The following is a 14,700-nucleotide window of genomic DNA, read 5'->3' on the forward strand; positions in this document are numbered from 1 at the left end:
GTGTTTATGAAGTAACTTGAAATGTCTGGCTTGATGCAAAATCTACACAAACAAACTGTGTTTTGTAGATCTGGTGTGTGTGTGTGCAAAGTCAATATTCACGTGATTTTAAGTCCTGAGGGAGGTGTGAGTTTGGCTCTGTGTTTGCAGGAGGACACCAGCGGAGGTTCAAGCGAGAGCTGGAGAGGATGGGCTTCGACACCCACAGTGCCTGGAGAATCTCCACCATCAACAGCAACTACAGGTGAAAGAGCAGAAACACACACACACACACACACACACCAGCAGCCAGAGCAGCTTTATCACGAGCCGTGTGTGTGTGTGTGTGTGTGTGATCCCGCAGGCTTTGTGCCAGTTACCCAGAGCAAATAATCGTGCCTGCTGCCGTCACCGACCAGGAGCTGGAGAAGGTGGCGGCGTTCAGATCATGGAAGAGGATCCCGGCCGTCGTTTACAGGTGTTTCTCAGTTTGATAAAGGACTGTTCTGGGTTCAGTACAAGTTCAGTAAACACATTAATTACACGCTGAAGGATACTACGAAGGGTTTGCATAACTACCCATAAAGCACTGTTTACACTGTTACTAAACTAACTCAGGAATTATATCAGTAATGCATAACCAAACATTGTTAGCTGATAAACACTTTTAGCATAGATCAAACACATTTCTTGTACAGAATAATTCATTTAAGTGGTTTAAGTATAAAACCACATTGCTGCTTTGAATCTTTTATAGGGCCCTATGAAATTCATGTTATTATTTTCCCAAATCCTGTTTATTTTTTCCCAGTTTGTTTTTTTTCTGTTTAAATTTTTCTGCATTTTTATTTTTCATTTAATTTTTTCTGGATTCTGTTTAATTGGTAAAATTTCATTTTAGTAATAAAAAAGCATGTTAATTGAATTAGTTAATTAATTGAAACCATGAAACTTACAGAATTTAACAACAGTTTATTAAGAAGTTTAACAAAAATTACATTTTTAGCGCCATTGATATCCATTTAATTTTTTTCCCAAATTATGTGGTTTCCGTTCTGATTTTTCTGGATTTTGTTTTAATGGTGTAATGAAATTCTAATAATCAAAAAGCATGTCTAATTGATTGAATTCATAAAACATTAACAATTTAATAACTTATTAAAATTTTTTTTAATAAATATGTTTTTTCCCCCAGAAATTTTAATAGTTTTGGATTTATTATTTAATACAAATAGTAATTTTAGCAATCAAATGAAGGCATGAAACAATTAACAAAACAAAAGGAAATTGGATTAATCCTTTAAAATGTATTGAAATTTTTAGATTTCCATTGTGCATCACTGTAACCATGATTTAGCTTTTTTTTTTTAAACTGGGATGAATCAGTTATGTTCTGATGTAGACTTAATAAGTATTGAACCTGGAATGTATTTTTAACGTCTGCCCAATGTTATCTGTCCCTCTCCTTTACCTTAACCTTTGACCCAGACACCAGAGTTCGGGCGCTGTGATTGGTCGATGCGGGCAGCCTGAGGTCAGCTGGTGGGGTTGGCGTAATGCTGACGATGAGCATTTGGTCCAAGCCATCGCTAAAGCCTGTGTCACGGATCAGGCTGCAAACACAGCGCAGGCTAACGGCTCCTGCGTTCACCACCACGTCCCCGGTGAGCTCAGTGACTCCGATCCGCACACGGCCAATGGGAGTGCAGAGGTGGAGCCGAAGGCCACGCCCCCTCAGAAGCTGTTGATAATGGACGCGCGCTCGTACGCGGCTGCGGTAGCCAATCGGGCGAAAGGAGGCGGCTGTGAGTGTCCAGGTAATGCTGCAGAGCTCATGTTTTCAAATAAATGCTAAATGTATAAAACATTTCATCCATGATTGTTCCCTCAAACGCCGTCTTGCGTGCTCTGTGTAGAGTACTACCCCAGCTGTGAGGTGATGTTCATGGGGATGGCCAACATCCACTCCATCCGGAAGAGCTTCCAGAGTTTGCGGACGCTCTGCGGTCAAGTGCCTGATCCGGTCAAGTGAGTCGAGCTGGGAACCACAGCAGCAGACTGGTTAAAGCTCAGAGTTATTTACTGAGTGCAGGTTTGGTTACAGAGACAGAGACAGTTTTGGTTTTATTTAGTGAAGCATGGATTTTGAAATTCTGGTAAATTAATAAACAAATAGATATTGTTATGCTATGGCTGATAACTAATTAATGTCTGATATTGTGAAGCAATACTGTTTCATATAAATTCAATATACCTGTATATATGAATTGAAATATAAATTGTATATATGAATTGAAATATAAAAACACACACACACACACACACACACACACACACAGACACATACACACCACACACACAATTTATATTTCAATTTATATATACAGGTATATTGAATTTATATGTGTACACACACACACAATTTATATTTCAATATATATAATTTAAATAGTTATTATATTTGATATAATATTCTTAAGCAATACTATTATATCAATAAAATATATTTAATTTAATTTATTTTTAATTTAAATTTTTATATAAAACTGTACAATTCAAGATGAAGTGTGTGTGTGTGTGTATATATATATATACACATACACGCACACACACACACACAAAATTATATAATGATTTGATTATTTTTATATAAAGTAATATGGCTTAAAAATGTCAGGCGTTTACTTGTGTTTGTTATTATTATAAGTATTTACATGTCTACATTTATATTCATACAATTGATATTATAAATAAATATATTTAATATATAAAAATTAAATACATGCATGTGTATTTATATATACATAATAAATATACACAGTACACATACATATACATAAAACATTATATTTATTTATTTTGGATGCGATTTAATCACGATTAATCGTTTGACAGCACTAATAATAACATATTATTGTTAATAATATATATATGTAACTAACTGCATGATTTTTACTGTACATTTCTGTCATAGTCACCACTAATAACCTACTCCTAAATATAATGTAGAAACTTAACATTATTTGTAAAGCTGCTTTGCAACGATTCGTATTGTGAAAAGCACTAAATAAACTTGAATTGAATTATATATTTAAAAAATATTGTTAATATTTAGTATTGGAATATATAGAGAATTTTTTTTACATTTATATAACTGTATATCTATACTGAATATAATAATTATAATAAATATACTAATAACTGTCTTTTGTTATTAAACTACTGTTTTATAGCTTAATATCAGACATTAGTATATTTCTTAGTATATTATTATTGTTTTTGTAGTATTCTGTGAGTGTGTGCATATACACACACAAAAAATGATTTCAGTTACATTAGTAAAGGTTAAGGTCACATAACTTTTTCAGTTAATAAATATGCATACAGACGCTCATTTACATGCACCGTTAAAGATAAAGCGGATCCTGTTTCTATGAGTTCAACCTTTGCTTTAACCCCTAAGTTAGTGGTTTTGTACGGCTAGGTTGTTAATTATTAGGTGAAAAGGAGCATTCTCTAATGAAATATGTGATATCACCAATGCTTTGAAACACTAATATGGGCTGATGTCTGGTATGATTGTGCACCTCTCTGACTGTTGTGTGATCAGCTGGCTGTCGGCGCTGGAAGGCACTAAATGGCTGCAGCATCTGTCTCTGCTCCTGAAGGCGTCTCTGCTGGTGGTGAACGCGCTGGATCGGGACCGCAGGCCTGTGCTGGTGCACTGCTCCGACGGATGGGACCGCACGCCTCAGATAGTGGCTCTGTCCAAACTGCTGCTGGATCCCTTCTACAGGACCATCCAGGTCTCTCTCTCTCACACACACACACACACACACGTTTGTTTCTGTGAATTGTGGGGACTTTCCATAGACTTCTATTTCTTTTATACTGACCAAACAATATTTTTTATCCCCTAACCCTTACACTTTCACATTACACTTTCAGATAAACATCATTTACTATTTTTTATATTTTTTTCCTGGTCCCCACAATGTCATCAATTTCAGGTTTTACTATCCTTGTGGGGACATTTGGTCTCCTCAATGTAGCATAAACAAGCACACACACACACACACACGCACACACACACACGTCATGCTCACAATGTCAGACATCTTTGAGCACTTCCTTAGAAGAATAACATGCATCATTTACAGCGTTGCAGGAGTGTTGTAAAATTTTAGTGCACATTCGGGCGTAACCTGAGTGCAAACTGCCGATTAATATGTCAACACTTTCTGCGTTTATGGACACAATTAAAATACACTCACTTTAGGATTTGAGAATTTTTTTTTTTTTTTGAAGTTTTACTTTTACTAAACAGAGACTGCACCAAGTTCGACTGTAATATAGCTAAGAAAGATAACCTCGGTAACCTTTTGCAACACCAGCATCATGGGTTTGATTCCCAGGGAATGCATGAACTGAAAAAACTATTTAAACCGAACGCAGTGCAAGTCGCTTTGGATAAAAGCATCTGCCAGTTGCATAAATGTAAATGTATTTTTTTCTGAAATGGCTTCATAGGGTAAACAGTTGTAGTCTAGGAAATTGAAAATGTTTAATGCACAAAGTCAAACATATTTAATCATTTAATTTTTTATGCACCAATATAACAGTACATCATAAAAAAAGGGAATATTTACCTACAAATTGTTTTTACTAAAACATTTAAATAAAAAATGCTATGTAGGGTCTTAATGTAAAAGAATTGTTGAATCAAGTTAGTTAGGTTATCTTTATGTCTATAGCGGTTTATACAATATAGATCGTTTCAAAGCAGCTTCACAGTAATTAACAAGAAAATAAGAAAATCATGCAAACTTAAAAAAAAAAAATCTAATTCTGCTATAAAGCAGCTCTAAAAAAGACAATAGTGTCATTATTCAGCTTAATTCAGTTCAGTTTAATAACTGTGTAAAGTTCATTAATTATGAAGTTCAATTCAGGTATAAGCAGCTCTACAGAATAAATACACATCTTAATAAATTTTTGTTCATTAACAAACATCATGACATTTTAAATTTATGAATATCATTGCTTAACATCTTACTCAGTTTAACATTTGAACTAACCTTGCCAAAACAAGTTTTAATATGAATAAAATGATAAATGCATTATAAGTATATATTATTCATATATATATATATATATATATATATGTGTGTGTGTGTGTGTGTGTGTGTGTGTATGTATAATATTAAATAATTTTGTTGAATATTGATTATTTATACATAAAATATTTACATATTTAATAGTAATATTTATATAAAATAAGATTATGTAATATATATATATATATATATATATCGTAAAATTCTTCAAAATATATATTTTTTTTGTGAATTATGCCTTTAAGGAACTGATCAGCAACTCTTAACGACTAACTCTTTTTGCTATTAAAGTTTAAATCAAATGCACTGGACTTCTGAACCCTTATTAGTTTTCACAGAATAAGGAGTCGTCAGTGAATAATTGTTGTATTTGATCTGGCAGGGTTTTCAGGTGCTGGTGGAGACGGAGTGGCTGGATTACGGTCATAAGTTTGCGGACCGCTGTGGTCACGGCGAGAACGCAGACGATCTGAACGAGCGCTGTCCCGTGTTCCTGCAGTGGCTGGACTGTGTTCACCAGCTCCAGAGACAGTTCCCCTGCTCCTTCCAGTTCAACGAGGCCTTTCTGGTACTCAGTGTCATTGTTTTGATCAGTGCTTGCTCAGATTCATTATCAGGCCCAGTGGATTTATTAGTATGGAATGATCTTAAACATACATGTTTTCTAGTAATGCAACAAAAATAATTTTTTATAAAAACACCGAAAATACAGTTTATTTAATAACAGGGCTGTCGATATAGCATGTTAATTTGGTGCAATTTATTATGTAGAATATAACATGTTAAAATGATTAATGCACTGATGCAGTGTCTGATGGTCGTGATGCAGGACGACTGATTGTGTGATAGAGTCTATTGGAATGCAGTTATATGAGCCTAAAATTCAAGATATGAGGCAAAAAAATCACCTTCTTATATTTATATCATATAGTTTAGTAATATCACACCAACAAGAGTGCTATTTTTCCCCAATGTCTGCAAGACTGCACATGTGATATTGATTTAATAGTTCATTAAATAAGAAGTTAATATTGTGCCAATTCTATCAATATTGTCTATTTTGCTCAATTTCACAAACGAAAATAATTCAGAGCCACAGATCAACACGCAACAGTGAGTGAGCCAGTGATTCATTGACTCATGTTCATGAAGACAGTCACTTGCTTCGTTTCTGAATGAATCATCTGTTTGTACAAAACTCTTGATTTAATGACTCAGACAGTGACTCACCGCCAGCTACTGGCGATTTTAGTTTCATATTTAGAGTATCATTTAATTTTTTTTTAAATTATTTAATATTTCAATATTCAATATTTTAATAACCCATTAATACCCATTTATTATGATTATTTATGCAATGTTGAATCTGAATATTTCTTTCTAAAGCCACTTTTCGTAAGGTCTATTCAATGCTTTTCCTATTAAATCAGCACATCATGTCACTTTAATTGCTTGACAGCACTATTTATGAATCAATCAATCACTTTTATTTAATAATCAATGCTAAAATAAAAGTCGGAGTTGCATGTTGACATTATATTGCATAAAAGGTGACTTTTTAAGGATATAATTCTGTTTCTACTCCAATTTATTGTTGGAATATAAACTTAAAGATAAAAATCTGTTTTATTGGAAACTGAGAGTTCCTGTGTTTGTTGCTGCAGGTGAAGTTAGTGCAGCACACGTACTCGTGTCTGTTTGGGACGTTCCTGTGTAACAGCGTGAAGGAGCGCGAGGCGCATTGCGTTCAGGAGAAGACGTGCTCCGTTTGGTCTCTGCTGCGGCCCACCAACGCTTCCTTCCACAACATCCTCTACTCGCCGCGCTCTGAGACGGTACCGCACTCACATAACATCTGAAATCATATCTGCTGCTCTGTGTTAGCAAATATAGGGTTATTACAGTTCACCAGAACCATTAAAAAACTTATGTTACCTGAAGTAAAATGACCTTTAAAAAGTATTTAAAAAACCTTCATCTTAAATTTAATTTATCCACTAGTTGCAAAAATATTACTTATCATTTTTTAGCTTAAATTGTAATACTAAAATCACTGAAATCAAAAGTAAATAAATTATATAGCCATTAAAAAAAAAATGAATAAAACAAAATTAATAACAAAACAAAATGACCACTTTTACTACAATTTCAAATAAAAACAGTAAAACTAATTCAAAACAGGGTTATTATAGTTATCTAAAACGAAAAACATATTTTTGTTAATTAAAATAAACATTAGTTTATTTTAAAAAAAATCAACTAGTTGCCATGGGAACATTTTTCATTTTAATTTAGTTTAACTTGGTGTGCTAAAATAACTAAAACTGAAATAAAAATGAATAAAAACTTCATAGACACACACACACATATATGTGTGTGTATATATGTGTGTGTGTATATATATATATATATATATATATATATATATATATATATATATATATATATATATATATATATATATATATATATATGTAAACAATTAAAAATTACAAAATCAATTACTAAAGCATGCAACAAAATTACTAAAACATTAACTACAATTAAAATGGAAATTATATTAAAATGTCAAATTAAAATATAAAAATGAAAACTGATTCAAAAAATTAATAAAAACTATGATAGTCTCTTAATGATAGTAAAATAACACCACATCACATTCATTTTCAACATTGATGATGATAATCATGTTTCTTGAGCAGCAAATCAGCATCATGAAGGATCGTGTGACACTGAAGACTGGAGTAATGATGCTGGAAATTCAACTTTGATCACAGAAATAAATTACATTTTAACAGATATTTATATAGACAACAGCTATTTTAAATCATAATAATGTTTTCAAATTTTTACTGTATTTGTGATCCAATAAATGCAGCCTTGGTGAGCAGAAGATACTTCTTTCAAAAACATGAAAAAATCTTGTTGACCTCAAACTTTTGAATGCTGGTAGTGACCTGCCTAGATGATCCACCTAGAGAGCACTTTAAATGCTGTCGTGTATATCTAGGCAGCTCACCAGGTTTCAAATCTCTCCATCTCCGTCAGGTTTTGCACCCGGTGTGTCACGTGAGGAATCTGATGCTGTGGAGTGCCGTCTACCTGCCCAACTCCGCCCCCTCCACGCCTTCTGACGAGTCATGTGTGCCACACTCCGCCCCCTCAGCCTCGCCCGAGGACACGCCTGTGGGCAGGTAAACCAGACGTGACATATGTGTTTGTGTGTGCTGCATTTCCTTTTCCAAACACATTTTCAGCATGTTTACATGCATCAGGGTAATGTGGTCACATGATGCGTACTTATTTATGCCTTAGTAATTCTTTTATTCGAAAGGAACTTAAAATTGCATTTAAGGCAGTGTTATTTTAGTATCACCAAGATATTCACATTTTAATATACATTTTTTTTTTTAACTCGATACTCATTTGTGACCCTGGACCACAAAACCGGGTCAATTTTTCGAAATTTGGATTTATACATCTGAATAAATAATCTTTGCATTGATGTATGGTTTGTTAGGATCGGACAATATTTGGCCGAGATACAACTATTTGAAAATCTGGAATCTGAGGGGGCAAAAAAATCAAAATATTGAGAAAATCACATTTAAAGTTGTTCAAATGAAGTTCTTAGTAATGCATATTAATAATCAAAAATTGAGTTTTAATATATTTACGGTAAGAAATTTACAAAATATCTTCATGGAACATGATCTTTACTTAATATCCTAATGATAAAAGATAAAATGATAAAATTGATAATTTTGACCCATACAGTGTATTTCTGGCTATTGCTATAAATATACCCCAGCGACATAAGACTGGTTTTGTGCTCCAGGGTCACATTTATTATAATTTATGCAATGTTGAATCAAAATATTTCTCTCTACAGCTACTTTTTTGTAATGTCTATTTAATGCTTTTCTCATACAACATTTTTTATAAAGATCATTTGAGGTGATAATTTCTCAGCCAAAACTGATGTGGAATTAATTTGATTAATTAAGCGGCACATCATTTGATTAATAAGATTAAAAATTTTAATCGCTTGACAGCCCTGTTTTTTCCAATTTAATATTAGTTCGTTTTTGTCATTTTTTGTCTATATCATTTTTATTTCAGTTTCAATTTTAGTTATATTACTTTTTTTATTTCAGTTTGTTTATTTTCTTTCTAGTAAACATTTTTTTTTTAGGGTTTTATTTTTAGTTTTAGTTAATAACCCTGATTTTAAAGTATATATTTTTGTCAGTTCATGCTTTCCCTAGAAATCAAACCCAATTTCGTTAATATTTAAAATTATTTTTTATATTTTCCATTTTCATTTTACCTTCATTCATTCATTTTAGTAATTTTATTGCATTTTAAATATGTAAAGTTTTTATTAATCTTTCTTACAGTTTTAGTTATTTTACTAAATCAAGTTAAACTAAGTTAAAATTAGAAATAATGCTTTGGCAAAAACCTGAAATAAAAAGCTAAGTTAATGTTTATTTTATTTCAAGTAACAAAATGTTTCATGGTTTTAGTTTTGGTTAACCATAATAAATATATAATAATAGCTACAGAAATGCTAACATAAAATGCTTACGTAAAATTTTACATAGTATTTATGTTAAAAATGACCACATTGTCATTAATATTGGAACATTCTAGTGCATGTAAACACGATCATTATACAATACAATGTTTATTTATATAGCACATTTAAAAACAACCGAAGTCGACCAAAGTGCTGCACAGAGTATGCAAAATAAAAGAGATCAGCAAGATTATAAACAATAAAATAAACTATAAAACACACTGTAAAATGGATGAGGTTCACCAAAACAGAGAATCATAGCATAGCAAGTCAAGGAATATTGAATGCCATGGAAAAGAAATAGGAGTAGACTTAAAAATAGATGAAGTTGAGGCAGATCTGAACAGAAAAAGCACGATCACCCCTGTTTTTGAGTAAACCAGCATCGGCACATCTGAGTCTTGATTAAAGGCTCCTCTCTGATTCTGAATTGTGTGATTTACAGTTTCCTTTTGTCTATTGTTTTTCAGGTTACCAAAGACACGGTCGTACGACGATCTGCCCACGTCCTGTGAGGGTTTGACCCCAAACCGCCGCAGCAGCGACCCAAACCTGAATGAGAAGTGGCATGAGCGTCTGCTAGCTCTGGAGATCAGCGTGACGACAGAAGCCGACGGAAAGCACTCGCCGGGCGGCCTGGATCAGAGACTCGGCCTGAACACAAACCTTTCTGATCAATTAAACACAGATCGTTCAGAAAACGGGGCGGAGCTTTCTGTGACTGACAGCCAAATGCAAAACATCTCACAGGAAGAGCACAGGAAAAACACGCCTGCCTTCGATATCCCCGAGGAATCGGCTCTGAATGAGAGCAACAGTGAGGACCAAACGCTCGAGTCGCCTGAGGAGCGTGAAGAAAAACGCCCACCTGCATCCCAGCATCCTTTGCAAACTAACGAAAACATTGAATTAACACCACAAGGATTGCATCTAGATCATTGTACTATTACCCATGATTCTTCAGAATCTAGCAGCCAATCTTCCATGGAAAGTTCTTGCAGTCCAAACCACACAACTCAGACTCTTAATGGCGTCTGTTCACCTTCCCAGCATCCCGTTCATCCTCTTTTTCCGTCGGCCGATCGGGACGCAGCGGGAGACGCTTCTCCGACGTCACCCCACAAGCGCTCGCTGGGTGTTTCCGGGCGTTTATCGGCGTTAGGGCACCTGGAGAAGGACGGCTTGAGTCTGCACAGCGACGCTGTCCAGGTGCGTCTGCGGCAGATGGAGGCGGGGCATCAGCTGCAGGTGGAGACGCTGAAGAAACAGGTGCAGGAGCTCTGGAGCCGTCTGCACGTCAACGGGAAGCTGGTGAGGAACAAACACACGTTACGCTTCGTAACCTGCGTTTACATTTACATTCAGTCATTTAGCAGACGCTTTTATCCGAAGCGACTTACAAATGAGGACAATAGAAGCAATCAAAACCAACACAAGTGCAATGATACGCAAGTGCTATAACAAGCCTCAGTCAGCTTAATGCATAGCAAGTTATTTTTTTTTAATTATATAAATTTTTTTAAATATAATATTTAAATATAAAGAAAACAGAATAGAAAAAGAACAGAGCAAGCTTGTGTTGGAGGCCTTTTTTGCTTTTGTTACTTGTATAATAAATAAAAAGAAAAGGAATAAATAGAATAGAAAAACAATAGAGAAGCTAGTGTTAGTTTTTTTTTTTTAAAGAAAACAGGCGGTTAGTAAATGAATAGAGTTCAAGTCTTTTTTTAAGAATAGAATTAGAATAGAGATTGCTAGAGTTTAGTGATAATAAATCACATGAGTGGAATTAAATGCTATAAAAATAACTTAATTAACATTATTCATTTAATTAAGGTCCGTTCACGCCAAGGACTATAAACATAGTAATAATAATCGTTCTAACTCTAAGAGAATAGCAAACAGATTTTATTGGACTGTCCAGCTTTTAATGTATGAAGTGAACTCACTTAAAGAGTATAATTTTGCCAGAAAAAGTTTTAGAATTTTTAATAATATGTTAATGTAAAAAATATTGTGTAATATAACTTGTGTTTGTTTGTTTGCTGGTTTTTATTGTATTTGTTATACTTGTATTTTTTCATTTATTGTTTTTGCTATGAAAATAGCGTAAGATGCAGTATAAAAATATACTACTACTACTAAGAGAATAGCAGAGTCCACACCACAACTATAACAATAATGACTCGGAGGGATTATATTGTAAAGATATCACTTTTTTTTTTAGCAGATAGCAATTTTTTTTTCCAGCTGATGAACAACAACAAAAAAACATTGACAGCCAATCAAGCATTTAAAGCGGCAGTCGACAAAACTGCAGTGCGCTTTTATAATAAACATGTTATCATCCATTGGTGTGGATACTAATATAATTATCATTATAGTTAAGAGTCATCATTATAGTTATTAAAGTTATCAATGCAGTTATCATTATATATATTATAGTTATTGTTATATTGTTATAGTTATCATTACAGTTATCGTTATAGACATTGTTACTGTTATCTTTACAGTTACTGCTATATTTATAGTTATTGCTATAGTTATTGTTACAGATATTATTGTTATTATATTTATCGTTATAGTTGTCTTTGTAGTTAGAGATATAGTTTTTGATATAGTTATTATTATAGTTATTGGTATAGATCCCGTTATAGTTATTATAGTTCTAGTTAGCTCTATAGTTATCGTTACAGATATTATTTTTATATTTATTGTTCTAGTTATCAGTATAGATTCTGTTGTAGTTATTATAGTAATAGTTATCGTTACAGATATTATTGTTACTATATTTATCGTTATAGTTATCTTTGTAGTTATAGTTATTATTATAGATCCCATTATAGTTAGCTCTAGTTATAGATACTGTTATATTTATAGTTATTGTTATAGTATTGTTAGATTTATTATATTTATCACTGTAGTTATCATAGATATTGTTACAGTTATTATAGTTATCGTTATGGATCTTCTTATAGTCATATTAACTTTTATAGTTATTGTTATAGATCTCTATAGTTAGTGTTTTTGTTATAGTAATGAATATTTTAGTTATAGTTATCGTTGTAGTTATAATTTTTGTTATAGATATTAATTATAGTTAGTGTTTGTGGTGTAAACGGACCGTGGATCTCACTCTTCCTGTTCCTGTGTGCCGCAGACGTCTCTGCCAGACGGGGAGAATAACATGGAGTCTGGCTGTCTGCAGCGCTGCGGGAACACCGATCTCCTGCCCGAGTCCAGCTGGGAACAGATCGAACAGCGGGAAGCAGAGGTGAGCAGGGCTCGTACAGGGCTTGAAATTGACTTTTTGAAATTGAAGTCCTGGAAAACCGCCATATTTTTGAGAAGGTACTTGAAAAGGACTTTAATTTTTAAAAGGCAGTATGTGTGAAATTAGTGTTAATTTTTTTTCGATAAAACAACCTCTTGAATTTTAGACTTTAGGTCTATTTGTATTACTAAAAAATATCAGATTACTCAATTACCAAAATAATAATTAGTTACAGCCCTAGATTAGTTACAAAATACTACTGCCTTGTTTTGCTTTGTGTGATTTAAAAGACAAATATTTTGTCATAAAAAAATGCTTAAAAATAGTATTCAAATATTGTCTCGTTCTAGTGAACCAAGTATCTGTATTTTGTCTCATCTCGTGAGCTAAGTGTATTGTCACGCCCCTCGTGTTGATAATCGGTGATATAGCTCATAATTTTCCAAGTGTATGATATAGCTTTCATTCTTCAGGTCAGTCATATATTCATTAAAAAAACAGTTTGAATAAGGAAGCGATAACTTTGCCATAGTGTCCTTTCAAATGCCACACAGTCATTGCATGCTTTTGTGCTGCACTTTATTTGTACCAATTTGTTTTATTAGTTTATTAGAATTTGAAAGATAATAACGATGTTGTTTGATAAGGGAGATCTCAGATTTTAGTCCTTGAAAACCAAAAAAGTAATGCTTGAAAAGTCCTTGAGAGTCCTGGAATTTCATTTAGCAGTTTCTGTACGAACCCTGATCAATACAGTCAACAGTGGTTCAGTTCACAGATTTAATGAAGAAATCCAGTAGTAGACTGAGTAAAACACCGGATTCAGTTCAGAAGAGGAGTGACTCTGAATTAGCCGCAGTGTGAACTAGGGTCGTGACGGAGAGGAAAAAAGTCATAGTTATAGTTATAGATCTCTATATTTAGTGTTTTTGTTATAGTAACGAATATTTTAGTTATAGTTATCATTTTTGTTATAGATATTAATTACAATTTTCGTACGTCATAAAAAAATTTCGGATTGGGTTCGATTTTCTGCATCTTTTACATCAGTAGCAAGCATTTTGAGAGGTGTTGTGACAATTCAGAGCCACTGTATGAGCAAACTGATTGGATGGACCCAATATTTCCTTTCTTTTTCTCTTTTTAAGAAGCGAGAGGACAACAAAATCATCCTCACTGCTTGAAGACTTTTATCGCAACGGATTAATTAATACGCATCGGACTCGGTGTGCAAGGTTTTTGTCCGTGATTAATTTTTAGGATAACGAATACGAAAAAACTAAAATTTGCTGTGCGTTTCCCTGAAAATAATTGCACACCTTAGATTAGAACGTCCGTCAGCCAATCAGATTCAAGCATTGAACTGCCCTGTAGTATAAATGTGATCCTGGAGCATATTTGGGGTATATTTGTAGCAATAGCCAAAAATACATTGTATGGGTCAAAATGATAGATTTTTCTTTCATGCCAAAAATCATTAGGATATTAAGTAAAGATCATGTTCCATGAAGATATTTTGTAAATTTCTTGCCGTAAATATATCAAAACTTAATTTTTGATTAGTAATATGCATTGCTAAGAATTCATTTGGACAACTTTAAGGGCAATTTTCTCAATATTTAGATTGTTTTGCACCCTCAGATTCCAGATTTAACTGAACTAAATTATTTTGAATTTTTTATTACTATAAAAAAATCCAAACCATGGTGCTGCGGTGTGCAAGTGATGTAACCGTTAACACCGACTAT

General features: G+C 33.3%; 1 protein-coding gene across 3 annotated transcripts in view; it reads left to right on the forward strand.

The window, feature by feature from the left end:
* Positions 1-14,700, forward strand: part of LOC131541111 (myotubularin-related protein 3) — a 32,437-nt gene that overhangs the window by 11,997 nt on the left and 5,740 nt on the right. For all 3 annotated transcript variants that reach the window (XM_058776655.1, XM_058776660.1, XM_058776656.1), the window contains exons 8-17: positions 151-244; positions 344-457; positions 1,468-1,796; positions 1,896-2,007; positions 3,590-3,785; positions 5,479-5,664; positions 6,761-6,931; positions 8,145-8,290; positions 10,149-10,989; positions 12,839-12,952. In XM_058776655.1, coding sequence (XP_058632638.1) covers positions 151-244; positions 344-457; positions 1,468-1,796; positions 1,896-2,007; positions 3,590-3,785; positions 5,479-5,664; positions 6,761-6,931; positions 8,145-8,290; positions 10,149-10,989; positions 12,839-12,952 — 2,303 coding nt within the window. The remainder of the gene's footprint in view (positions 1-150; positions 245-343; positions 458-1,467; positions 1,797-1,895; positions 2,008-3,589; positions 3,786-5,478; positions 5,665-6,760; positions 6,932-8,144; positions 8,291-10,148; positions 10,990-12,838; positions 12,953-14,700) is intronic.

This window comes from Onychostoma macrolepis, chromosome 05 (assembly GCF_012432095.1).
Source record: "Onychostoma macrolepis isolate SWU-2019 chromosome 05, ASM1243209v1, whole genome shotgun sequence".
Classification (NCBI taxonomy): Eukaryota; Metazoa; Chordata; class Actinopteri; order Cypriniformes; family Cyprinidae; genus Onychostoma; species Onychostoma macrolepis.